At 43.2% G+C, this 27,310-nt stretch overlaps 1 protein-coding gene across 6 annotated transcripts in view; it reads right to left on the bottom strand.

The window, feature by feature from the left end:
• The window catches only part of LRRC49 (leucine rich repeat containing 49), a 132,563-nt gene that overhangs the window by 104,664 nt on the left and 589 nt on the right, over window positions 1-27,310 (bottom strand). For 2 of the 6 annotated variants that reach the window (XM_048866937.2, XM_048866938.2), the window contains exons 2-7: window positions 26,401-26,457; window positions 17,031-17,093; window positions 15,841-15,884; window positions 12,603-12,800; window positions 10,123-10,225; window positions 7,359-7,562 (exon numbers count right to left, since the gene is read on the bottom strand). In XM_048866937.2, the coding sequence (XP_048722894.2) occupies window positions 7,359-7,562; window positions 10,123-10,225; window positions 12,603-12,800; window positions 15,841-15,884; window positions 17,031-17,093; window positions 26,401-26,457 (669 nt within the window). Of the gene's footprint in view, window positions 1-7,358; window positions 7,563-10,122; window positions 10,226-12,602; window positions 12,801-15,840; window positions 15,929-17,030; window positions 17,094-19,924; window positions 20,093-26,400; window positions 26,458-27,001; window positions 27,109-27,310 lie in introns of those variants that run through there. The other 4 variants (XM_048866942.2, XM_048866940.2, XM_048866939.2 and 1 more) reach the window with 4 other exon arrangements.

Raw genomic sequence — 27,310 nt, 5'->3', positions numbered from 1 at the left:
GTTATAATTCCTGACGTCTGATTTGTGTCCTGACGTCTGATTTACTCTTTTACGTAGAGACTGTTCCGTTTGGCCAATGTACATGGCAGAGGGGCATTGCTGGCACATGATGGCATCTATCACATTGGTAGATGTGCAGGTGAATGAACCTCTGATAGTGTGGGTGATGTGATTAGGCCCTATGATGGTGTCCCCTGAATAGCTATGTGGACACAGTTGGCAACAGGCTTTGTTGCAAGGATAGGTTCCTGGATTAGTGGTTTTGTTGTGTGGTTGCTGGTGAGTATTTGCTTCAGGATGGGGGGCAGTCCGTAAGCAAGGACTGGCCTGTCTCCCAAGGTCTGTGAGAGCGATGGGTCATCCTTTAGGATAGGTTGTAGATCCTTGATGATGCGTTGGAGAGGTTTTAGTTGGGGGCTGAAGGTGATGGCTAGCGGCATTCTGTTATTTTCTTTGTTGGGCCAATCCTGTAGTAGGTGACTTCTGGGTACTCTTCTGGCTCTGTCAATCTGTTTCTTCACTTCAGCAGGTGGGTACTGTAGTTGTAAGAATGCTTGATAGAGATCTTATAGGTGTTTGTCTATGTCTGAGAGGTTGGAGCAAATGCGGTTGTATCGTAGAGCTTGGCTGTAGACAATGGATCGTGTGGTGTGGTCTGGATGAAAGCTGGAGGCATGTAGGTTAAGTATAGCGGTCAGTAGGTTTCCGGTATAGGGTGGTGTTTATGTGACCATCCCTTATTAGCACCGTAGTGTCCAGGAAGTGGATCTCTTGTGTGGACTGGTCCAGGCTGAGGTTGATGGTGGGATGGAAATTGTTGAAATCATGGTGGAATTCCTCAAGGGCTTCTTTTCCATGGGTCCAGATGATGGAGATGTCATCAATGTAGCACAAGTAGAGTAGGGGCATTAGGAGGCGAGAGCTGAGGAAGCGTTGTTCTAAGTCAGCCATAAAAATGTTGGCATACTGTGGGGCTATGCGGGTACATAAAAATGTTGGCATACTGTGGGGCTATGCGGGTACCCATAGCAGTGCCGCTGATTTGAAGGTATACATTGTCCCCAGATGTGAAACAGTTATGGGTGAGGACAAAGTCACAAAGTTCAGCCACCAGGTTTGCCGTGACATTATCGGGGATACTGTTCCTGCCGGCTTGTAGTCCATCTTTGTGTGAAATGTTGGTGTAGAGGGCTTCTATATCCATAGTGGCCAGGATGGTGTTTTTAGGAAGATCACCAATGGATTGTAGTTTCCTCAGGAAGTCAGTGGTGTCTCGAAGATAGCTGGGAGTGCTGGTAGCGTAGGGCCTGAGGAGGGAGTCTACATAGCCAGACAATCCTGCTGTCAGGGTGCCAATGCCTGAGATGACGGGGTGTCCAGGATTTCCAGGTTTATGGATCTTGGGTAGCAGACAGAATACCCCTGGTCTGGGTTCTAGGGGTGTGTCTGTGCAGATTTGTTCTTGTGCTTTTACAGGCAGTTTCTTGAGCAGATGGTGTAGTTTCTTTTGGTAACTCTCAGTGCGATCAGAGAGTAATAGCTTGTAGAAAGTGATGTTGGAGAGCTGCTGAGATTTCTGTGGCTGGCAACATCTCTTCTCAAGCACATTCCACTCCTTACCAAGGCCTAACTCAGAGCCCTGAAGAGTCCTACTATTTTACTGCTTTTTTTTTTTTTGTTCTGTTCCATTTGCTGAGATTCCAACCTCAAGTCACCATAAATTATTATGTAGACAACAGCATCACCTACTGGCAGACTGTATTAAACATCCCATGTTCTATTCTTCAAGAACCAATTAGAAAAACCAGAACAAGGTAAAAAAAAGGGTGGGTTCTTTCTAGCCATTTATCAAAATACAACTCTTCAGTGGCTGTTTCCAAACCACAACTTTTATATACAGCATACTATACCAGCACTCTGATGTTATTACTATTTGGAAACTTTGACCTTTCATAGCACTCTTAAATAATAATTGTTTTATGTAGTACTAGGCAATATGCTTAAAAGTCATAAGTAAAATATTTAATGCTGCAGTGCAAAAAGCTAAGGCCCCCAAATAAATAGGAATAATACAATACTTTCTGACAACTTTATAGGATTTTTTTTTTTTAACATTAGAAAACACTTCCTTGGTAATCAGGTGCATAAACCACCTAAAATTTGCTTAATGATTTTTCCAATTCAAGCGATAAAGTACAGCCTTTTGCTGGAGATGGTCGATATGAATGACTTGAACAAACACAGAGTCTCATCATACAGCCCTTAGTGACACAACTACGCCTATCGATTAGATAGGAGTACTCATATGAGTAAAGGTTTCAGGATTTGGCCTATATTTTTGTAGTTATGCTATTTGCTAGTTGTATTTCCTACCACCATAGCAGAAACCATGAACCAGTGGGAAAATCCACCATCCAGTCTATGTACTGTCTTCCCATCTAAAGATGAACTACTTGTAGAAAATATTTAAACTGGCTGGAAGGGACCAATTTAACAGCCTACTTTGTGTGCAGAAAGACAGACGCCTTCATCCGTAGCAGAGAAATGTGCAAAATATTAAAACTACTTTTAGAGACAATCTTCAATGACAAGATTACATGGGCTCATGTGTATATTAAAAGTAGGAAACTTTTGTGGAAATATTGATAAAAGTTTCATGTAAAAAAGTTCAGCAGGAAAAGATGATTGTAAGAATTGGAGCATGTATATCTTATGTAACGTCTTCAACATTTACTACTCCAAGATGGTGAACTGATATGCAGTTAAAAAAAGAGGAAAGTTTGATGACTGGAGATAGATGGTTTGAGATTAGAAGTGGCTAAGTTTACTTGGGACTACCACCTTGCTGCAGTGAAGTTTGAGGCACACGTTAGCCGTTCTGTAGATTAGCTTCTGGCAATAACTAGAGAAAAACTTTCTTCCAGCCTATACACTGAGTGAAAAATTAATACTGACCTGTTTAAAGAATTCAGGCTCAGAAACAAAAGGTCCAAATGAGACCTTTTTTCTGGAAGAGTGGAAGGGAAGGACTGAAAAAGTGTAGTGTGCTTGCTAGTAACAAATCTATTATGACAACATCACATACTGTTTTTGGCACGACGCTGGTTTTGGCAAGATCACCTTTAACTCTTTAAAATAAAAAACCTAACAAAATTAAGACTAAACTATTCCTACAAAAGCTAAATACAAAGGAAAACATTGAACACTACTAAAGCAAATGCAAAGTGGTTCAGAACACCAACAGCTGGAAAAAATGGAACAGAACTTGATGGAGCAATGTGCACCCAATGGGTATTTAGAAAGGAAATGGCCAATGCTCAGAGCATGTTAGAGCCTAAACTGGCTTTTTGCAAGTTCCTTTTCAACATCTGTTAAGAGTGGACATCTGGAGAAGACAGCAAGAATGGAAAGTTCATTATACAAACATAGAATAGGTTTGGTTTTACAGAACCTTCTTCAGTTATATCTTTTGCAAAAAGAAATGAATATCGGGATGGTTCAGCTATGATCCAGTTTTAGCTGAGGAAGGATACAGAAACATAGTTCAGGTTTTGGCCCATTTTAACATTAAAAGAAAAGAATAAATAGAGCAGTCTTTAATAAACATTGGTATAAATGTGGGAAAAGTGGAACACTTATGTATTTAGTGGGACTGTTATGGTTTCCTCAAGCTTTCTGATGAGAAGTATCCTCTCATTTAAGAAAAAAAATTACAAAGGTTGAGTTTTCCTGGGACCCTGCAGTTGAGAAAACTCTAGTGAGAAAATATATTTCAGCAAAGGAAAGGCAACCTCTCCCCTTGGCATGACAGACTTATTTTGGGAAAAAAACAAAATGCTCTCAACCTCATTTTGGGTGACTGAAGCGTGGGATATAATTATTATGGAAAGATTAACTGATATTACATGCAATTAATACATGATTATTAAAGAGATGGGTCCCATTCTTGAATTAATGTGAACAAATGGAGGACTCACTCTCTAAGACTAAATCTTTGGACTTTTTTTAAAAAAACAACTATTATTTTTAATAAAAATGGCAAAAATCTTATTATTTTTAGCCAATACACAAGCCTTACTATGTTTCTCCAAAATACATAAAAGTTAATCTGTAGACAACTTGCCCAATTTTTGGTTATTTAAAAACATTTGGGACAGGGTTCTAATTTTTGTTTCGGTTAAGTTTTAGTTTTGTATTGTGTGTCCCTGGATGTCAATAAAATGTTGTTGTTGTTTTAATGTAATATTCTTAGAAAAGCACTGTACATTGGACAGATTGTTTCCATCACATTTGATATCCTGATTGTGTGTATTATTACCACTGTTGCAAAGTTAAAGAAGTTTTTGAGAAAAAATATAAAACATGATGCCTAAACATGATAGGCCAGATTTATTGTTTACAGCCTAGCTCCATCATCATTGCTGAGTTATATCAAAGATGAGTTTACCCTAGTGAGATTTAATAATCTCACAAATAAAACATAAAATAGCTCAACCAAGTATCAACAAATAAAAAACCTCCTTTAAACTGGTGTACTCGTGAATGAAGGCCTTCTGTTTGTAGAAACAACCACTCCAGTTCCAGAAAGAAAAGGGTTAAATTTGTTGCTCCTATGTGTCTTTCTGAATTTTTTTAAACCACTAAGGGAAGATGAGGGTAAGACAGATAAAACACCTGTTTTAATGAGTGTTTCCATGGAAACTTCCTGGAATGGTGCCTGGTGGCTTATAACCCAAGGCCCTTCTCTATTTTCATTCCATTCAAACTCAGCTGATTTATGTTTATGTAGATTCCACCCTCATCAGTACAGTGAAAAAGTATCCATGTCATAGGAGAAACTGAGATTTGGTTTGAGCTGAGGGGACAAAGGGGAGAGAGAACTTTAAGATTCAGAGAGGAGATGAAAAAAACAATCAGAACCAGGCATTCCCGCAACATAGTACCATCTAATAAAGAGACAAACAGAAACAGCAGACTGGCAAACCTGGGCAGTTAGCGAAAGTGAACAACTACTGGGAAAGACTGGTAACTCTCACCTTATCTCATTGAAAGGTAGTTCAGTGTCCAAGGCACCAGAGAGGAAACTCCTTAATAAATCTTCTTTGGCGCAGAAGTCCCTAAGTGATTAATTTCTTTAAAACTAACACCCAGTATTCCCTGAACAAGTTTGACCAAAATAAAAAAAAGACCTGACCTGAACGCCAGATCTGAGACAAAACTTGATCTGAAGTAGATGACTTCTAGCATCTCCCACAGAGAAAAGCCATTAACATTGAGAACCTAATAGCATACAGAAATTGATACCTAGGAGAATTCAAAGTTAATCCAGTTAATCCAGAGAATTCCTACTAAATATCATGCCTCATCTAAGCAAAGTAAAGTGTTAAGATCGCAAGCTTATATCTTTTCTTGAAACCTGATATCCAGCCATGTGTACAGTGTTTAAGAGTGAAAGAAATTTAACTTCACAATCCTAAAACCGTGGAGGCATTTACTCCACTGAAAACTTCATATTTGTATATTTGCATACTTTAAATTAACTGACATTCTAGGTTTAGTTTTGAAACAGATTCATTCCTATGCTGATGGGCCAGAATCTGTTATCAATTACATTGATGTAAACCAATTCAATTTACAGTAGAACCTCAGAGTTACGAACACCAGAGTTATAAACTGACCAGTCAACCACACACCCCCTTTGGAACAATCAGGCATCAGCAGAGTTGTATAGGGGTGTATCAAAGATGCCAAGCCCTATTGTGTTAGTTAATTTCTTCAGGTTTAAGATGCGCTTTTCAGCAGGGCTGTACTGGAGCAATGTATGCCTTAGGTACAACAGAGACCCCACAATGGTTCTGTCCCCATGCTCCCGCTCCCATGCTATGGCCACCACTTCCTTTTGGAATGGTTGTGGCAGAAAGGAGGGTAGCAGCTTAAGACTCCCATTTTCCCCCCACCTCAGGCTCCCCCTCACCTCAGAACAGTGGGTCCTGAAGTTAACACCCTACTGAGATACAGTTCACCTCTCTCAAAGCTTTTGTTTCAGGCTGACTGCAAAATCAACTAGCTGTCACTGCACAAGTTATATTTGGGTCACATTTTCAAGTTTTTCTTTACAACCATGAGTGCCAGAAAACAGAGGGCTAGAAAATTATTTTTACATTTAAATGAAAGCCGAGATTCTGATGTAACCACATAACTTCGGGAGCTGTGAACTTAAACCAGCCTTTGTTCTCAGAATCATGCAGATAAACTAGTTTACTTTTAAAAAAATAACCATTTTACTGAAAGTGAGGATGTCAATAGAAATTGCTAAAAATTCTTGCATAGTAATCTGAATTTGTGCACTCCTTGCAATATCCATTGTCCTGTATTACAATATAAATTGTTAATATTTCAACTTTTAACTTATTTGTTACCCTGTCAACAGAACTGTATAATTAGAAGCACTATCAGACTCAAAATCCCAAGATCCCATATTATTTAGCTCTACTTACTAGTCTGCTCCTCCATATTTAAATGTGGTGTAGCCACTCCATTGTACCAGAAAGCTATATTCAAGTCCCCAGACACAGTGGCACAATGGGACCCGATTTCACATCAGCAAACCCTAAATTTCACTGAAACATTTATTCTACCATCATGAAATACCTTGCATTCGCATCCTCCCTTACTCATACAAAACCATGCACATCTCAGTTAAAAATACTTATTCATTTACCACTTGTCATTATTATTTTGACAATTTTTTAAAACTATAGAGCATAGAGCCCGAGCCGTTTAGCTCCATTCCTGTAGCCTCCACTCTCCTTCCTCCAATATATGACAGGAAAAGGGGAGACTGTAGGCAACTTCTGAAGCTCCTTTCCACTACTCCCTAGGACTTCATTACTGTGCTATTCTCCACTTGGCTTACAAACTTCTCACTCCCTCCACTCTCTAGCTGCAAGCTGAACTCCAGCGCTTGGTTCTCCAACCCCCTGATACCTGGATACATCAAACAGTGCAGGGATTATGCACTGTAATTCAATTAACGCCCTCTTGTGGGGAAAACTAGAGAGCAAGAGTCACCAGCAGGCAGTTCCTGGCAACATAGGGATATAAAAGTTGTTCAACATCTGGCTGCAGACAAAATGGCAAATTCCATAGCAAAAATTCTGAGTTTTGTGGCATTTTGGAAAAATGAAAAATCCCAGCACCATGCTCCACATTGGTCCTAACAGAGACGAATGAAACAGTTTGCAGCTCTCATAACTAATCTGACAATCAGGAACTTTAAACAGAACAGATATGATGCAGGCTACAGGTGTTACACCATAAATAAAATATACAGATCTATTCAAAAGAACTTTTGTTACCTGTTCTTCCCCAACAGGAGGACACGTAGAGACCACAAAGTTGAAAGCCCACTTATTTCCTCTATCTGATTATCATATAAATCTAAGAAAACAAGATGCTGCAGATTAGAGATATTCTGGATCCGAGTTATAAAGTTATGCTGGAAGTTCAACAGGCGAAGATGTTCTTCCCCATCGATAACTGGACAAACTGTCAGTTTTTGCCTGAAAAAGAAAGATTATAAGTAATAATTTTGTAATCCATTATTAGAAAATTTAAAAATGTAAAGTAGGTCATAAAACAAACTCTCCCTAGTAGGAATTAAATATATTTGTAAAAATATTGTGCAAATGTGAATTATACCAAAGAATCCTGAAGAGATCATGACAAATTTCAATATTCCATTTTTGTTTTGTATTTAGTGTTCTTTTAATAATCTGAACTACTCTGATAATAAAACACATAGAATAAAGTCATTTCATTGCACTATATTGTTAAACTTCATTTATTTTAAGAACTGTTAGAACTACGTGATGTTAACTAAACTCAATATATAAATTTTGCACCAAATTGTATTAATAAATATGGCCAGAGGCTTCAAAATGTTTCCTAAAGCCTTTCTTTTAATCATCATTTATTTACTTGTTACTCAGCAGTGTTGCTACAGAGTCATCATCTCAGTATCAGCCCCTCTGTGTCAACATTTTAATCTTCCAACAGCCAGTGGCAGCCTGGATACCATATCAGCAGTCCATATTTATACTAATGCCAATCAAAAACTATCCTTTTAATATTTGGGGGGTATTCATTGGTTTATTGAACTTTTACTTTATAAAACTAATAAATGCAACAATACACGTTAAATATGACAAGTAAAAACAAAACCAATCTAGGCTATACACAAAAGTAAAACAAGTTGTGGGTGTGGTGCTGCAAAGGGTTACAGCCCCTCTGACAGTGGCTTCTAGGAGGAATCCCACTGAACTCATGGGACTCCTTGTGGGAGTAGCTACATGCTGGGATATAAACTTTTGCAGGCTAGGGATTTATCCTGTTTTACTATTTCATTTTTAAGACCTTTGCTTTTTTATTATTATTCTAAAAGTTATGCCACTATAGTTATGTAGCCAGAAATGACCTCATAGCCACAATGTGTTAGCCCAGAAATTCATAAAACCCGACAGACAAGTTAACAAGTGACGGTGAAATCCTGGCCCTGCTAACCATAACAAAACTCCCATTGACCTCAATGGGGCCAGAGTTTTACCCTGAATGTGTAGATAATTTTTCTAATCTTACCATTAGTTAGGAACTTGACTCGTAAAAGAATTATGCATCATTAATGCAGGACTTTATCACCATTTACATGAAAAGGAGCAAAATATAGTATTTTTACAATTTTCAGATGGGATGCCCATTTATAAGGCATCTATTAGGGATGGAAGAATCAAAACAAATTTGCACTAGAGAAGAGAAAAATTCTCCTTTAAACTAATTTATATAAAATTAAGATTTTGCAAAATTCACAAGTTCTGCTGTGACTTGTCACCATTTTTTCCAGACTGTTGGACAAAAGATAGTTACAGGACACTCCTACCTAGGGTTTTGACACCAGCTGGGGAGTGCCCGTGCATATTTTGACATGTTCACTCACGCTGTGACATGCTTTCTCTCCAGTGTTTCACTATCTTCCACAGCACCTGCCCTCCATGTTTCAGCACAGTATTTTTCTTGTAAAACCATAAGCAATGCATGAACCAGCTTTCTTTGTGCAGCTTCCTAAGTGTTTTACTAAATATTTCTCTGTACACTGGTGCCCAAGCTGGGTGTTCTGTCCTCACCTCACATCTCTCTGGCATTCAGACCCCTTGGTGCATCAGTGCCTGCTCCTTGTTACTGATGCCAGAAAACAGCAGAATCATTTTTAGTGTTAATGTAAGCCAGAACATTTCTGATGTGTCACCACCAAATTTGGGAGAAGGGGGAAAGGGAACATCTTGGAAGGAAGGAAGGCTGTTCAGCTTCTCCAAAGCAGATTATTATGACAGAATGAGGTCCAGGATGCATGATCACGTTCCTTTCATTGCCTGACTCCGAATTAATCATGATCTTTATGCATACTTTTTCTTTTGGGACATCTCTTGAGCATCTTAACAAGAGGGAATAATTATCTATATGGAAGAATGTTATGATCAATGCATTGGACTACGACTCAGGAAATTAGGGTTTATTTTTTGGCTTTGCTACAGAATTCCTATGTGACCAGCTGTAACTCATTTAACTTCTCAGTGCCTCGGTTCCTCATCTTTAAAACGGTGATAACCATACTTCTCTACCTCAGAGGAGTGTTGTGAGAACAAATTTTTAGTAGTACTCAGCCACCACAGCAATGGAGGCCAGCATGGACCATGTCTTCATATCTCTGTACCATCTAACAAAATGGGGGCCAAATTTTAATTGGGGCCTCTGGGCATTAGTTGAATAATACTAATTAATAATAATAGAGACCGTCTTTAGTTTAAAGATTCTGGCATGTCAGAATTCAAATTATAGACCAAACTACAAGGAGTTAAAATGCAAAAGTTTGCCCATTCAAATATAACAAAAAAGATATCTGTCAACCCTAAAAAAAAAGTTAGCTCTCAAACTGAGACCAGGCACGAATGGAATATTTGTCAAATATATGACATATTACATTGAAGTGTTAAGTGCAGTGCAGTGCACATTTTTCTCATCTACACAACATACCATTCTCAAAATATATCTTATTGGAACATTCCTCACCTTTCAAGGGTCAGCCTATCAGAATTCAGTATTTTTTCATCAGCAGCACGATGCAGAATGGGAAATGCTGTGATTGATGAACTGCTCCCAAAATTTATGTTATCTATTAGAAAATCGTACAAAAAATAACTTGACTTAGAAATTTTAAAAGTTGCTTCACTAATTCTGCAGAATAAAGGTAGAATATTCCTATGTGCCAAAAATTAAAAGATATGCATTGTTCACATGTATGTTAGGACTCCATCATAGTACTTAATTGACTCTACCCAGTGTTTATATTAGAATGACTATTTACCCATGTTTTCTCTTGTGCTATTTATAAGTTACTACAACCATACTATACATATGCTTTTAGAAACGTAACTATTCATTTGGTTGATTTTACACAGCTTGATACCAACTGATTGTTTATAGTATATTGTAAATTTGGAACCTGCTTGAAGTTACCTTTATTTGTATTAGAATGCTCCAGAATCATTCAGACATCGGGTTACAGGTTGCATTCATGGATTTAACTGCAATATCTGAACTCTGAGGAAGACATCTTCCAAATGAAACAGAGGTGAACTAGAAGAATTTTATTTTACTTCACCCCAATTCTAAGCCTATAACTGGCTATGCCTGAAGTTAGGCATATTTTTAAAGGGGGAAATATGTCCATGTGGGTGTGGATGATGATATTTTAATTTTAAAAATACAATAAAATGAAGCAGCCTCACATTATAAGGTCCAGTCAAGTAAGTGCTGAATGGAATTATTCACACGGTCAGGAGTTCACAGCACCTTATGGGAATGGGCCCTATGTCTCCCTCTGTTATGGTGAAAGAAAGGAAGGGCTATTTTGATGACATAATTTAATTGGCTACTCTGGAGTCTATACTGTACTTAATAGTTAAATAATTGGCGGGGAGGAGAAGGGGCTTAAAATTCATTAAAACACATACAAAACCAAAGCAGCCTGAAAACCTCTGACTTATTTGGAGAACTATTCACCAAAAAACTATTCTTCTGAAATAGCTCACTGTGCCCATACTCCCCCCCCCATAAGAATGGGGGCTCAAGTCCTATAGCTGATTGCACGAATTTATAATTAAAATAAGTTTAAATTGGGGTTAGGGTGAGGAAGAAAGTTTGAAAGAAGCAACAAAGAATAGTTTCTTTGACACATCAAAAAGTTCATTCCTTTTTGTTTTAAACCTAAAGTCAGACTAGACCAGAGGTGGGCAAACTACGGCCCATGGGACCCTCCAGCCCAGCTCCTGGCCCAGGAGGCTAGCCCCCCGCCCCACGCGCAACCTCAGCTCACTGCGCTGCTGGCGCGATGCTCTGGGCAGGGGGGGGGGAGGGGGCCTGCGAGCTCCTGGGGCAGTGCAGCTGCAGAGCCCCAGCCTGACCCAGTGCTCTGTGCTGTGCAGCAGCATGGCTGTAGCACCGCCAGCGCTCCAGGCAGCGAGGTAAGGGGGCAGAGAGGGTTGATGGATGACAGGAGAGTTCGAGGGGGTGGTCGGGGCTGGGGGTGTGGATAGGGGTCGAGGCGGTCAGAGGGCAGGAAACAGGGGGGTTGAATGGGGGCAGGGGTCCCGGGAGGGCAGTCAGAAGGAGAGGAAGGGTTGGATGGGGTGGTGGGGGGCTTTCGGGGCGGGGGCCATCAGGGGACGGGGGTGGTGGATGGGGCAGGAGCCCCGAGGGGGCCGTTAGGGGGGCGAGAAGCAGGGTTGGTCAGATAGGGGTCGGGGGCCAGGCCACGCCTGGCTGTTTGGGGAGGCACAGCCTCCCCTAACCGGCCCACCATAAAATTTTGGAAACCTGATGTGGCCCTCAGGTCAAAAAGTTTGCCTGCCCCTGGACCAGACATACTGATGAATACTGTGATTAGGTAGGATTCTTGTTTAAAAACATAACACTTTCGGCACTTTCCCCTAATTTTCATGCTAAATTCCTGGAGCAACCCAAACTTCGTTTTTATTTTTTTGTGGGGAGCAGAGAGGGAGAGTAAGATAATTCCGCCCCCCCACACACACAAAAAAAGCAATAATGACATGGGGGGGATATAATGAATAGATAGGACCAAAGAGAAAATTAAATAAGTTTAATTTAATTGTTTGGACCAATACATGCAAGATCAAAGACTTGAAAAACAATCTGAAACGTAACAGGAAGCCTGCGTGGAGTATGGTATAATATTGGACAATGGTTCATACAGACAATACAAAACTTAGGGAAGAAGAAGAAGAAATCTATATTTAAGAAAAGAGGTCCTTTTAATGTAAAACTATAACTAACAATTTATTGATAAGGCTCATTCTGATACTCATAATACAAAAACATAAAGGATTAGCAGCCAGTGCTTTCTGATTAGCCACACATCCTGGCAAAAGGAGAGGCATGAGGAGTTGTAACCTATAACTTTTCCATAAGACACATAATTAGAAAGAAAAAAATTGGACTACTTATCAACACAGACTAGTCTCCATAGTTACCTGAAATATTTGGACCAGCGCTATGACAGCCCTGTCGGGTTCTGGATTTTGTAGGAGTATGAATAGAAGAATCTCCAAATGTTGATAGACAGCCTGCACCTTGTTTCAATTCCAGACCAGAAAGTGCTGCCAAATTGGCTGCTACTGGGACATACACTTGCTTATTACGCACCAAAGGGGTCAATAATCTTCCATCTCCTGGAGGAAAAAATATAAATTACCACAAACCTGCAGTTCATTGCACAATAAAATAAACCACAGGAGCTGACTTTCCGAAGAGCCAGGGGTGTTTGACCCCGGCTCTCACCCAGGCCCCATCCCTACTCCATTCTTCTCCTAAGGCCCACCCCTTCCCATCCCCGCTCCACCCCCTCTCTTAAGCGCGCTATGTCCTCACTCCTCCCCCCACCCTCCTGCACTTCGAAACAGCTGTTCACCGCAAGTGGGAGGCGCTGATCCATGGGACCCGCCGGCAGGCAGGGGGGTGGGAGATGATAGGGGCTCCTCAGCACCCACCTTTTTTCCATGTGGGTGCTCCAGCGCCAATGAAATAAACTACACAAGCTATCTAGAAATCAGTCGTTTATTTGTCTACAAAATCATTATGTTAAAGAGTATTTTGTTTATTTGTATTCTTTAAAAAGAACTGGACATGCTGTGACAGAATACACCCCTGTATTCATACCCTACACACTATTGTAATAACCTTTGTACAAGTATGCCCTTTAAGGTATCATCTGAAAACTGATAATTTGTTGGTCAGTATCATCCTGATAAAATGTGTGTGGCAACATTATATGTGAAGTTATAAGATTTCCCTGTATGATGTTATTAACATATGTTCCAAACCCCCGACTCCTGCCAAAACAGAAGTTGGCAAACAGGTCTGTCCTAAACAAAGAAATGTGTTTACTGCTTAAATGCAAATTAAACAGAGCACAGAGTCATCAAGCATGAAGGGAAATAAAAAAAGGTCTAACAGGTGAAAAAACCCAGAAGGGAACATCCTTCCACACAGATTCTTTGACTCCTAGTGCTCAGCTGGAAATGTTTCTCAAGAGAGGGACTGAAACTAGAAAAAGGAGGGACAAACATCCCAAGGCTCCCCTTTCTCTTTCTCTCTCCCTGCCTATCGCATTCACTGAACTTGAAGCAGCAAACGAAACATCTGTTAGATTCTGGGGGAGGGGTCCTGACCTATAGGGCTTGGTCAGTCAGACTGCTGAAAGCATGTCCTGAGAAACTCTGCTTGAATCTGATATAGTTTGTTAAGTTAGGTATTAGTAAACATTATTTTTCTTGTAACCATTTCTGACTTTTGTAACTTATTACTTGTACTCACTTAAAATCTCTCTCTTTGTAGTTAATAAACTTTTTTTATTGTTTTGTCTAATCCAATGTGTTTAAATTGAAGTTTCTGGGTAACTCCATTGTGGGTGACAAGTTGTGTGCATATCTCTTAAAGGAATAATGGACTTAATATAACTGGTACTGTCCAAGAGAGGGCTAGGCAGTACAGGACATACATTTCTGAGGGGAAATCTAAGACTGGGGGTCTATTGGGGTCATCCTGCAATAAAACCAAGGCTAGTGAGAGCTAGAGTGTAACCCAAGTGTGTCTGGCAGGCTGCAGCCATAAACAGAAACTTATGCTGGAAGGCTGTTTGTGAGCAGCCCAGGTGAGAGCAACTTCAGCAAGGCATTGTAAGGCACCCAAGGTTGCAGGGCAGGGGTGACACAGTTGCTCATTAGTCTGGATTGTACCATGGTATGTCACACATACATAAAAAACCGATTGGTGTTTGGAGACTTCCATATCACTGTAATCAAACCAATCTTATGTTCACTCCAATCACAATTCCTGTAGGATGCAGGCACCAGCAACATGGCAAAAAACGTGATGAATTTTATGGCTCCTTCCATCCACAGTACAATTGGCAGTGAAATCTTATATGGCTTTCATTGCCATATAGCTAAGATATTTTGTTGTTTAAAAAAATTCACTAGGAAAATGACCCCTATTTTCTTCCCAGTGGAATCATTCTCCTCTTTAAACAGGACCTTGATCTAAAAACTGTCTTGTCTAGTTTAATCAAACAAACAAAAAATTCTTCTTCTGGCACAGATAGTTAAAAGTTACAAAGTGCTCCAGAAAGAACTATTCAACTATCCCAATTATTGAAGCAACAGATTTAGGAGAAACAGTCTGAATTTTTTGAGCTCATGGAGCCTATGGGTACTGATAGAATAGGAGACAGTAATCACACACACACACAAGTTCAACATAATACATTCACATAAAATGAATATTGGTTACTTTCTTACTTTTGATATCAAGGGATATCATCATAGTAGATGGTCCCCATATTTAACATATTTCCCCAACCTTATTCAAAAGAAAACTATTAGTTCCCCAAAACTAGGTCTGTAATTGTGTTAAAGAGCTAGTTCCTCAGCTAAGCAGCAAATTAACAGTGTGTGATATGTCAGACACCCAGGTTTACACTGAAACTCCCTACATATTCTGTTCTGGTAACTAGACAGTAGTGCAAGTGACAAAATTCCTGATTTCAAAGTACTTCAAAAAAGCATCAGAAGACTGAGAAATAACCTTTTTCCAAGATGCTGGATTAACAGCCTTGTAAACATTTAAATTCTATCATTCAAAGCTGACACAGCACAGACTATTTCAGTGCAAAACTCACTGTGTTGTCCTACAAATGTTTACATGTTTACAAAGTTTCCATGAAATGATGGACAATTTCTATGATTTTTATAAAGCAAGACATGATTATTATATGAAAAACTACATTACCTAAATAATGAATTGGCAAATAGCATTACGTGGTAAAGTGTATGGGGGTGGGGGGGATGTGAGAAAACCTGGATCTATGCAGGAAATAGCCCGACTTGATTATGTAAAGAGTTGTCACTTTGGATGGGCTAGCACCAGCAGGAGAGTGAATTTGTGTGGGGGGGTGGAGGGTGAGAAAACCTGGATTTGTGCTGGAAATGGCCCACCTGTTGATCACTTTAGATAAGCTATTACCAGCAGGACAGTGGGGTGGGAGGAGGTATTGTTTCATATTCTCTGTGTGTATATAAAGTCTGCTGCAGTTTCCACGGTATACATCTGATGAAGTGAGCTGTAGCTCACGAAAGCTCATGCTCAAATAAATTGGTTAGTCTCTAAGGTGCCACAAGTACTCCTTTTCTTTTTTAGAAAAGGAAACTTTACCTTGTTTTCCTGAATAGTTTTTTTCCAGATCATGTTGCAAGAGCCTGTTGTGGAAAGACGACTGGTCTTTATTTACCCTGAATTCAAACTGCAACACAATGTTTAAAATATGACATATGTGAAACAAGATTTTTAAACACACATATTGTTTTACAGTTAACTGTATGAATTTGGAACACGGTTATTATAATTTATGTAAGGTAGATATTTCTTTTCTGGGGAATGATCATTAATAGCTGATTTATCCCACGTTAAAATGTATTATTCACTTCAATAAGGCAGTAATATTCAGATTTCACTGTGAAGTACCAGAAAGACTTCATATGACAGGTTTATTGAACAGGCATATTATAAATATCTAAAACAGATTAGATAAAATTATGTTCATTTAAAATATTTCATTATCAACAAGAAAATGGACAGAAGGTACAAATAGTACTTCAGTTAGGCTGAGGTTTTCAAAGTTGCCTAGAGAATTTGAACACCCACTTCCCATTAAAATTAATAGCTACTGGGTGTCTACATTGTTTTGCTGGCTTTGAAAATCTCAGCCAAAATGTGTTATTTATAAAATAGATATCCATTAAAAGAATAATTCTATTGAAGATCTTTATTTTTAGAATATAAATGCAAGAATTCAGTAGATTAAAAAAGATTGCCTCCAATGTCAAATCTTGCACGTGCAATATACAATTATTTTCAGGGTACTAGGCATGAATACAGTAACAAGAAATCTGTTTTCTTAATAATAATGAGTCAAACACATGCTGGAGAGTGGTACTAGAGGGGGAGCAGTCTCTACTTGGCCACTCTTCCACTTTCTCAAGCACATAGGCAAGAAGAAAAAGATGGGAATTGAGACATGACTGCACTCCCCACAATACACTGGCCAGCACAGCTGAACTGGAAAACATGCACTGCACCAGATAGACTCCCCACCCAGAGCAGTAGGAAAAACAGAAAGGAGGCACAACAAGATGCTGAAACTTATTCTGGGTTCATAGCAAAGCAGTGATTAACCCCAGTGCTTTTATTTTATATAGCACCTGTCCCCGATGGCGGAAATAAATCTTTACAAAACAACATACTAAGTACAAGAGTATTTTTGCATCTGTATTAACTAATACAGTTGGAATAACTAATTAAGTTACATTTCAGTAATTTAAAAAAAAATCATATTTGGATCTTACTGGCTTATTTCTCTCTGCCACTGAAGAGGTTTGAAGAACCAGATGAAGTCCACAGTTGTTAACCTGTAAATTGAAAAAAAAAACAAAAAACAGATGGCATTTTGCAAAAACTGACTGCTTAAAACAAAAGGCTAAATATACCTTATTAATGAGGGAAATTCTCTAAATATAATAATTCATCCAATAAAGAAGGCTGTCTTAGATAATACCGTCAGAAGGGACAAAAGTATATTCATTTATGGTAATCTGTACTCACTGATCACCCCCATCATACTTTCTTTCCATTTTACACTCAAGCAGCCTCTGGAACTCTGGTCTACACTGCATGCATCTTTTGGTAGTATGTAGAGCAGGGGTGGGCAAACTACAGTCCGCGTCCAGCCCATCAGACGTTTTAACCCGGCCCTCGAGCTACTGCCATGGAGTGGGGTCTGGGGCTTGCCCCACTCCGCACAGTTCCTGGAAGCAGCGGCATGTTCCCCCTCCGGCTCCTATGTATAGGGACAGCCAGGGGGATCCACATGCTCTCCCCGCCCTAAGCGCTGCCCCTGCAGCTCCCATTGGCCGGGAACCGTGGCTAATGGGAGCTGTGGGGGAGGCAGCTCGCGCAGAGCCACCTGGCCACATCTCCGTGTAGGAGCTGGACGGGGGACATGCTGCTGCTTCCGGGAGCTACTTGAGGTAAGCGCCGCCTGGAGACTGCACCCCGACCTCCTCCTGCACCCGAATCCCCTGCCCTGATCCACCTCCCACCCTCCAAACCCCTCGATCCCAGCCCAGAGCACTCTCCTGCACCCCAAACCCCTCATCCCAGCCCCACCCCAGAACCCACACCCCCATCCCCTCCCGCAACCCAACCCCAATTTCGTGAACATTCATGGCTCGCCATACAATTTCCATACACAGATGTGGCCCTCGGGCCAAAAAGTTTGCCCATCCCTGATGTAGAGTACATACTCAAATAGCCCCCCAGCAGAAGTTTAAACAGCAGTGTAAACAGTGAAGTAAAGACACATGGAAGGGGCGTGACTATGTATATGAGTACATACCCTACAGTGCTCTCTACTCACCCAAGCTGTGTCTTCCCATCTAGAATGCTATTTTTAGTCATGTAGTGTCCCCCCGCCTCCCAGCTGCTGGAGCATTTCCCTAGTGTAGGGAAAGACTCCGACAATAGAGCTGCTGGAACCTCCCTGCACAGCAGGGAAAGACTCCGGCAGGGGGAGGTCTTCTTACTCACCTGTTAGAGCTTTTCACACTGAGACATGTAGCTATACACCTGCAGTATGGATGCAGCTGGCTTTTCACTGAGGTACATAGCTACACATACCCTATACCCCACTGAAAGTGGTGTGTAATGTAGACATAGTCTTAGTCATTAAAGCACACATACAAAAACCAGCTTGAAATAACCACTCTTTTTTTTCTCCCCCTCAGAGGTAGTTACATTTTTAAATGGAAAAATATCCCTCTTAGACTTTTTTTAAGGGACAAATATCAGGTTTTTAAAATGTTTATTATTTACATTACAAAGCTTAAAGCTAATCTTTCAAAACACTTCTAAATAAATAATCACAACTGTTTAGTAGAAATGTACAAAGCAGTTCACACACCTAGGGGGCACAGTATGAAACATACATACATCTCTACCCTGATATAACACGGCATGATATAATACGAATTCGGGTATAATGTGGTAAAGCAGTGCTCTGGGGGGCGGGGTTGCTTGCTCCAGCGGACCAGCGTGTCTGGCTCCAACACGCTGCCGGGTTGGGGCCGAGGGGTTGGATAAAGGGCAGAAGATTTTGGGCGGCGGTCAGGGGACAGAGGGGTTTGAATGGTTCGGAGGTTCTGGGGGCGGCGGTCAGGGGATGGGGACATTGCATAGGGCGTGGGAGTCCCAGGGGGTCTGTCAGAGGGCGGGGGTGTGGATACGGGTCAGGGCAGTCAGGGGACAGGGAGCAGGGGGTGGGGGTTGGATGGGTCGGGGGTTCTGAGGGGTGAGTCAGGGGGCAGGAAATGACTATTAATAATGGAAATGCTCGCGGCCAAAGCAAGTTCTATATAACGCGGTTTCACCTATAATGCGGTAAGATTTTTGGCACCTGAGAACTGCGTTATATAGGGGTAGAGGTGTACATGTAAATATACTCTATCCTCCTGATCATAATCACTGCTAGTGTACTGTACAGCCTGGCAAATTTTAAGCTGGCATGGTGTTGAGGTGTTCCCTGAAACACATGTACGATGGTACAAGCAAGCAGCATCCAAGGGCAACCAAACAGCTGCTGTGACTACCTGCCCACCTGCGCAATTCCCCATCTCTAGGGGTATGAGATGCAAAAGAAAAAATAATCCAGACAACAACACTGAGCATTAACACAGTAATTTACACATTCGAAGTCCTGACAAAGATGAATTTTTGGCTCGCGTTTAGCAAAAGGGAGCAGCTTGCCCAGCCTGCGTTTCCACGGGTGCAGGAGCAGAGCGAGGAGAGCAGCCTCGGCGTGAGACGGGGCGGGGGAGAATCGTCGTCTCCTGGCAGGTGGGGCGGGGCTGGGCACGGCCTCGGAGGGGCAGCAAGCCAGGGCACGGGTGGGGGGATCCTGCGGACCGCACCCGCAGGCTGAGAGAAGGGGGGATGGAGCCATGGCCTCTACGAGGGGTGATAGTCCCAGGATGCCGGGACACTGCCCGTGCACTGGGCGGCAGACGGCCAGGATATGTGGGGCGGGGACCAGGGAGCCCGGCGGGCGCGGAAAGGGCACAAAGCTCTCTGGGGCAGCCAAGATCCGAGGCATCCAGCTCACAAGCCCCGCACCTGCCACTGGCGGGGCCCACGCCCTCCCCTCCCGCGGCGGCCGCTGCTGCAGCTACTAATCCTCTCCCCTCACCCTCGCGGCACCTACAGTGCTGGGCCCGGCCCTGCCGCCGCCGCCGGGCCGGAACTTGCTGGGCACCATGGAAACGAGTCTCCCCGCGCGGCCACCCGGCTACCACGCCGCGCAGCCACCGCCTCCTTTTGCTTTGGCCGGCGGAAACCTCTCCCGAGTTGCCTTAGCAACCACCACTTCCGGTCCAGTTTTTTCGCGCTCTGGCTTCCCCCCACCCCCGCGCCCCCAGGGCAGGGCCGGCCCGGGGATACCCAGCCGCAGCCGGAGCGAAGCGAACGGGCCCTGGAGGGGCAGGGTCAGCGGGGAGGGGGGCGCTGGCCGCGGTGCTGAGCGCCCAGTTGCGGGCTCTGCTGTCTGTGCTGCCCTCCCCTGGTGCCAAGGCCTTGTTCATTTCGCGTCACTCTCAGCGGCCCCCTCCGTCGCCCAGGCTCTTCCTTTTCATTCGTCGTCCCCTGGCCCTTGCTGCTCCGCCAGGGCCAAGCAATATTGTGAAACGGGGTTTTTTAACCAGTGAAGCGGCACGGCTGGCTGTGAAGGTGTCCCATAGCCCTGGGCTGCCTGGGGAGGCATGTACTCATGGTACCAATAGCTACACCCAGGAGCCGCTCACCCTCTTCGCTTCTTAAGGAGCTTTGTTTCTTTAGGCAGGGACTGTTCAATTTGATTTCCGTTAAATGAAGTGAGCTGTAGCTCACGAAAGCTCATGCTCAAATGAATTGGTTAGTCTCTAAGGTGCCACAAGTACTCCTTTTCTTTTTGTGAATACAGACTAACATGGCTGTTACTCTGACACAGGTTCCATACAGTTTAGCCAATAGATGTATTGCTAGAAATAACTATTTCTACTCCAATCCCCACTTCTTACATCTTATTCCCCAAAAGTAAAAAAGTTCACATAGTAATGGTATGCATGACCAATGTCATCACTTCTATAAGGATTGGAGCTTTTCATGTCTCAGTGGAGTTAAAGGACTATTGCACAGACTTTTAGACTGATGCTAAAATATTTTAAAATGCCTGTCTAGCTTTCAAAACTGATTTCAGCTCTGTTGGACATAGATTCTAATGCCACCTGCACATATTAGTATCTGAGCATCTTCCAGTAGTACATTAAGCAACATGACTAACATATGTCATGTGGTGGTTGTTCTCTCATACTCTCTGGGGGAAAAGCATGTGTAGCGAAGTGTCTAGTCGAGGTAGGGGTTTGTTTGTTGGATCCAAACTGCTAAGTCACTTTTGAAAATGAGACTTAGTGTTTAAGTTACTTAGAGACTTTTGAAAACTTTAGCCTGTAACAAAAGCCTGTAGTCAGTGTACAATAGTTTAGTTTTAATCAATTACATGCTAAAATCCTGTTATCTTTTTACTTCAACTTTGTTAAACACTTAAACAAAACTAATATTTTTAGCTTGTATGGAATTATCCTTTTACTCACTAAATTCAGATTATCTAGATTAGTCACCACTATAAATGAATCATCTTTCAAAATTATGTGTGGAGTTCTCATACATTTCTCCTAATTCATGGTTTTTGAGGATGGTGAAATTCAGTAGGAAACAAACTAAGATTTAACCTAGAAAATAAAATTGTATTATATAAAAACATAAAAATAGTTTTTGTATTATCTAAGTGAAGGGTTAGAAGAGTCCAAACCCTTTTGAAGGGCATATTCTGAATGTATAGTAATGTTTGATTGCAGTGTTTACCATAAATTATTCCACTAAAATCAGACCCACAGGACGACAGAGTTAAAGTTCTGTAAAAATCTTTCCATGTAAGTTTCCACGAATATGTTATTTCTGTGCTACCTTAATTCACCCAAGTTTCATTGGTTTCTCAGGCCAGCAGGATCTGATATCATTTCAGAGGTGATAACCTCATTCCTTTGAGGGTTAGTGTGCTGTATAGGCAGTAAAGTTGTCCACCTGGAGGACTCTGTTCCTCTCTATACTCTGGGGCTTCTTGCTGCTCTCCCCAGCTCTTTAGCAGTATGACCCTATTACAGTATGACCCTTAAGGGCCTCAGGCTGCCACTAGAAATTGCCCTTACAGGAGGGATTCAATAGGAAAGAGAGGCTCATAGGAAAGCTAAAACAGCCTGAGGCCACATTATCTTTTCAGACAGTTTGCAGTTAGGATGGAAATAATTCCAACCCACTCCCTTGCTATGGACAAATCCTGGAGCCTGCTGATCTTCCTACTATGTGGGCAGGACCCAACAGTGTGTTGAGGTTCCCTGATGCTCACAGATCAAGTGCAAACAACTAAGCCAGAGGTGGGCAAACTACAGCCCGTGGGCCACATCTGGCCCGCGGGACCATCCTGCCTGGCCCCTGAGCTTCCGGCCAGGGAGCCTAGTCCCCGGCCCTTCCCCAACAGCCATGTCGCCAAGCGAGCAGTGCGGCTTGTGCCTGCCCACCTCCCAGGCTTTCCAATAAGCCTGTCCTGCTGCCAGCATGGTAACGGGGCGGGAGGGTTGGACAAAGGGCAGGAGGTCCCGGGGGGGCAGTCAGGGGGTGGTTGGATGCAGCGGAGGTTCGGAGGGGTGGTCAGGAGACAGGGAGCGGGGGGGTTGGATAGGGGGTGGGGTCCCTGGCGGGGGGTCCTGGGATGGTGGGGACAGGAAACATGGGGGGTTGGACGGAGGTGGGGTCCTGGGGGGGCAGTTAGGGACAGGGATCTCAGGAGGGGGTGGTCAGGGAATAAGGAGTGGGGGGGTTGGATGGGTAGGAGGTCCCGGGGAGCCTGTCAGGGCGTGGGGGTGTGGATAGGGGTCAGGGCAGTCAGGGGACAGGGAACAGGGGGGGTTGGATAGGGGGTGGGATCCTGGGGGGGCGGTTAGGGGTAGGGGTCCCAGGAGTGAGCGGTCAGGGGACAAGGAGCAGGGGGGTTGGAAGAGTCAGGAGTTCTGAAGGGGCAGTCAGGGGGAGGGAAGAGGGAGGGGGCGAATGGGGGTGGGGGCCAGGCTTTTTGCAGAGGCACAGCCTTCCCTACCCGGCCCTCCATACCGTTTTGCAACCCCAATGTGGCCCTCGGGCCAAAAAGTTTGCCCATCCCTGAACTAAGCCCTCAATTCTTAATACCAGGAACATCAGGAATGTCTTATATCTGTTCTGTTACAGCTAAGGGACACTGTGCCGAAGGCAAACATCCACTCACAGATTACTTCTGGTGTTGTCCACTTGAAGATTAAAATAGTCAAAGTTAAAACCCTGCACGTTCACTCTATAGCCACTCTTGAAATTACAAGAGAGTTTTTGTTCAGCCTTCACAACTAATGTTAAGTGTTTGCAGCTAAGCAGGAAACACTGATAAACTTACCTGGGCTTTAGGGGGTTACATTATGAACTCAGATGAGACTCAGCAAAAAGCTAAGTATGGATATTTTTAAAATCTGAGTCAACTGATGCTTTTGTGGCAAAACCATATGAAATTTTATTTCTGCATGAGCTGATGCAAAGACAGAGTGAGTTTCACTTGGAAATACTGGGTTCATTTGAATCTGAAATTGAAGGAATTTTTCAAAGGGTAACATGAACCCCTAGGACAGTGGTTCTCAACCTCTTTACCCTTGTGGGCTGCATATGCAGCTGTCTATGCGTTATGTGGCCCGCATCCACACAATATATGTACACTGTACTACCTTATTCCTGGGGGAATTCTGCAAGACTGCATGCCCGCAGGACCCACACCCCCTCCCTCCCCCCGGGCCTGAAATCCTGTGCTTCCCTGCAGAAAACAGCAGGGAAGCAAAGGGAAGCCACACGGCTTGGGGGGCGGGGGGCATGATGGCGGGCACAGTTTTTTGGGGAGGATTCCTCCCCGCAAACAGAGGCGAGACATGGGGGGCACACTGGGTTATGTACCACTCCTCTTCCTCTCATTTCTGCAAGTGCAAAGCTGCCCCACCGAAGTAGACTGTGTGTGGACTATGCAGCTGAATGCCGCCTCCTGGTCCGAGTGCCAGTTATGCTCCCCTTCTATGTGCTGGGAGCCTTCCTGTTTTCTGTGCGACAGTGAGTGCCAACGGTGAGGCTGGATAAGGAAGAGCAGGGAAATGAGGGAAGTGGGCTAGGGGGTGAGGGGAAGAGGCAGTGGGAAGGAAGGGGATGGAATAGGACAGGGGGAGGGGAATGTGGGAGGGAGGGGAGAGGGATGGGGCAGTGGGAGAGGGGGATGAGATGGGGAAGAAAAGGGGAATCGCGGGGGGAAGCAGAAGTCAGGCATGTGGCGTCCCCTCAGCAGCAGCTGCGCTCCCCCATTAAGCAGGACCATCAAACCCTTACCCTGACAAGCCCTACCCCCTTACAATTGGACCCCCCTGGATGAGCTCCCACACCCAGACCCCCATGCCACTGAGCCCTAACCAGTTGCACCTGGACCCCTCCCCATCAAGCCCCACTCCCCCAGCACCCAGACTCCCCCCCTGCTGAGCCTCTACACCCACCTGGATCCCCTGCAGAGTCCCATTGCCCCTGTACCTGGAACCACCCAATGAACCCCTGTACATCCAGATCTCCCACTGAGACGTCCACACTCAGATTGCCCCACACAGAAACCTCTCACCCCACACCTGGATCTCCCCCCACACACTAAGCCCCTCCACACTTGGCTCCTGCTGGGCTGAGCCTGCCCACCCACAGAGGGGTAGGGCCCCTGGGTGTTTCTGGGGCAGGCCCAGCCCTTGCACTGTGTCAGGGTGAGGTGCAGCCTCACTGCTGAGTCCCTGTACTAGGGGAAGTAGGGGCTTCAGGATGATCTCCCACCTCAATGCAGCTAGTGGCCTGTGCTCCCCACTGCCATGCTGGAACCACATTTATTTATTAACAAATACAATTTGCAGAATTTTAAAATATTGTGCGCATAATTTTTAATTTTTTTTTGGTGCAGAATTCCCTCAGGAATACTGTATGGCCCTGAGGATGTCACATGAGCCATAGGTTGAGAAACACTGCCATAGGGATTAGAAATGGAAAAGTGCTCAGCTCTACCCAGAACCTCTGAGACTGTCTACCTAACCTAATTTTACTCTTGCCTAGTCACTTAATCCCACAATGCAAAGCAATAAAAGAGACCCAAATCTGGAAGTTATCTGGCTGATTACTAAAATGGTCATATGCTAGTCTCCAGCCAATTTCTCCTAGACTGAGAAGGCTGGCCACCTGATTCATGGAAATACAATGGCAAAAGTTTTAATTAAAAAAATCCACACAGTGTTTCAGGGGGAAATCATAGACATTTTGTTCTCCCCCTACTTTCTGACCGACAGCCAGACTTCGGACTGATGTTGTACTGTTCAAATTCCATCTTTCAGAGAATTCTAAAGCACCTATCACCTAACTGGCAAAATGTTGGTAACTTTGTTTCTCTCCTAAATGCTGTTGTATTTGGTACACGATTATAACCATGTATTTCAGTGGGCAGGAAGTGATTGCTCCTATACACTGACTTAGTATTTCTGAAGCACTCTGGATGAAAGATACTATGTAAGTATGAAGAAAAGGAGTACTTGTGGCACTTTAGAGACTAACAGATTTATTTGAACATAAGCTATGAGGTATTGTTATTTTTGCCTTTGAAGTAAAATAGTTATGATGAAAAAGTGCCATTGATATGAGTGAGTTTAGTGAAGTCCTCGAGTGTAGTACATTGGATTATCAATATAATCGTTTTTAAAGGTTTGATAAATGAGAGTTCAGGTGATATAAAATGGGAATACCACCCCTTTGCCTCACAGGAACATTGTGTTATCTATGGTATGTGTATGACCCTGCATCACTGCAGTATTAGAGTGCATCTCATTCTTTAGTGTATTTTCCCGCATACCACCAGGGAAATACATTTTACAGATGGGCAAGACACAGTCAATGGAGCAACTCCCATGTTAAAGTTAAGCTGGTCAGAGCAGGTACCATGTCTATAGTCTCTCTGTAAAGCACCAGGCACATCTATGATCTTACAGTATAAAACAATAAAATGTATGCAATCATTTCTGTTTATTCATGTTTGTTATCTTCAGGCCATTTCTCAAACATTTACAACCTCAGCAGCTATTGAATAAACCATTTTAATTTTCCGGAAGATGAGACTCAAGATGGAATGTAAACAATTTAAAACAACAGACATTTTCAATATATTCAAATACTAGGAAAAGACAATGCTACTTGAGTTCCTTTAAGCTGTTCATAGTTACCATAAACTTCTTTGTATGACAGTCACATTATACTTTGGAAGCTGTGCATTGCATGCAGTGATTTCTTTATGAAGTCATTAGATGCAAAATCACATTAAGGTCTCAAAGTTGTTCACTAAGATAAACTGCATGTTGTAATATATTTAGCACATAAGAATGCAAATCAAGGAATAGATAGAAGATAATCAGAAGTCCAACTGGAATATAGTGAACCCTTATAGCTGCACTTCCCTGATGGCCCAATCACTTTCTAATTACATTTAAAAAAATTAATTCCTACCTCTTATGGTTGCCAAGATAATCTATTTTGACCTGATGCAGCACTTTCTTCAGATAGCTGAAAATAACACCGGGGAAAGAGGTGTGAACTGATGCCAATCAGCGCATTGAACTGTTAACTCTGAAACCTAATGGCAACAGATAAAATAACATTAACTATTTGGCGGATAGTAATTTTGACAGAAACGTCCAGTGACTGAGTTTGAGTAGCTTGCCATCCCTCTGTCTACCCTTCTCAGCCCCAAACTGACCTTGGGATATCACATATTCCCAGGCCTGGAAGCCACTGAATGTTGCTAACTTATAGGGCAGGCCAGCTAAATGTGAAAAATCAGGACTTTGGGGGGGGGGCACAGGGGATTATAGTTATGTATATAAAACAAAGCCCCTAGTATCTGGAGGGTCCTGATGACATCCAGAGGTTGAATCACCCTACTAGCTTGGATGAAGGGATTTTCCCAGGCCTCCTCCTGCATATACAGGAGGATTACAGAGGTTGTGACTAGGAGAAGGCTGGCAAACTGTGACTCTACTTTAGAAGAGTGCAATAACCCCTTTCCTGCCCCCACAAATGAGTGAGCCCTTGTCTCATGGAAACTCACCCAGCGGAGTCCTTCGCCGACATGGGGAGAGGTCTACTCCACGCCTTCCTGAAACAGGGTGCCTACAGGAGGGAGATTCTGTCCCGAGGGTGGTGGTGCTGCCCGGATCCCACGTCCAGAGACACCCCCACCCCCCGGCCCCTTCCTTGGGTGGGGTGAGAGGGGCCTCGCCCCACTCGCAAACTATCCCCGCCCCCACCCGGCTGCCCGGGATGGGGCGTTTGTGCCCCTCCGCCCCCTTTGCCTCGCCCAGGGCGTGCGGCTCAGCCCGGCACACCGACCGGCCCCTGGGTATAAAAGCCCTGGCGC

Source organism: Caretta caretta, chromosome 10, assembly GCF_965140235.1.
Source record: "Caretta caretta isolate rCarCar2 chromosome 10, rCarCar1.hap1, whole genome shotgun sequence".
Lineage (NCBI taxonomy): Eukaryota > Metazoa > Chordata > Testudines > Cheloniidae > Caretta > Caretta caretta.
The sequence above is the reverse complement of the archived record's forward strand: the minus strand, read 5'-3'. Positions and strand labels throughout refer to the sequence as shown.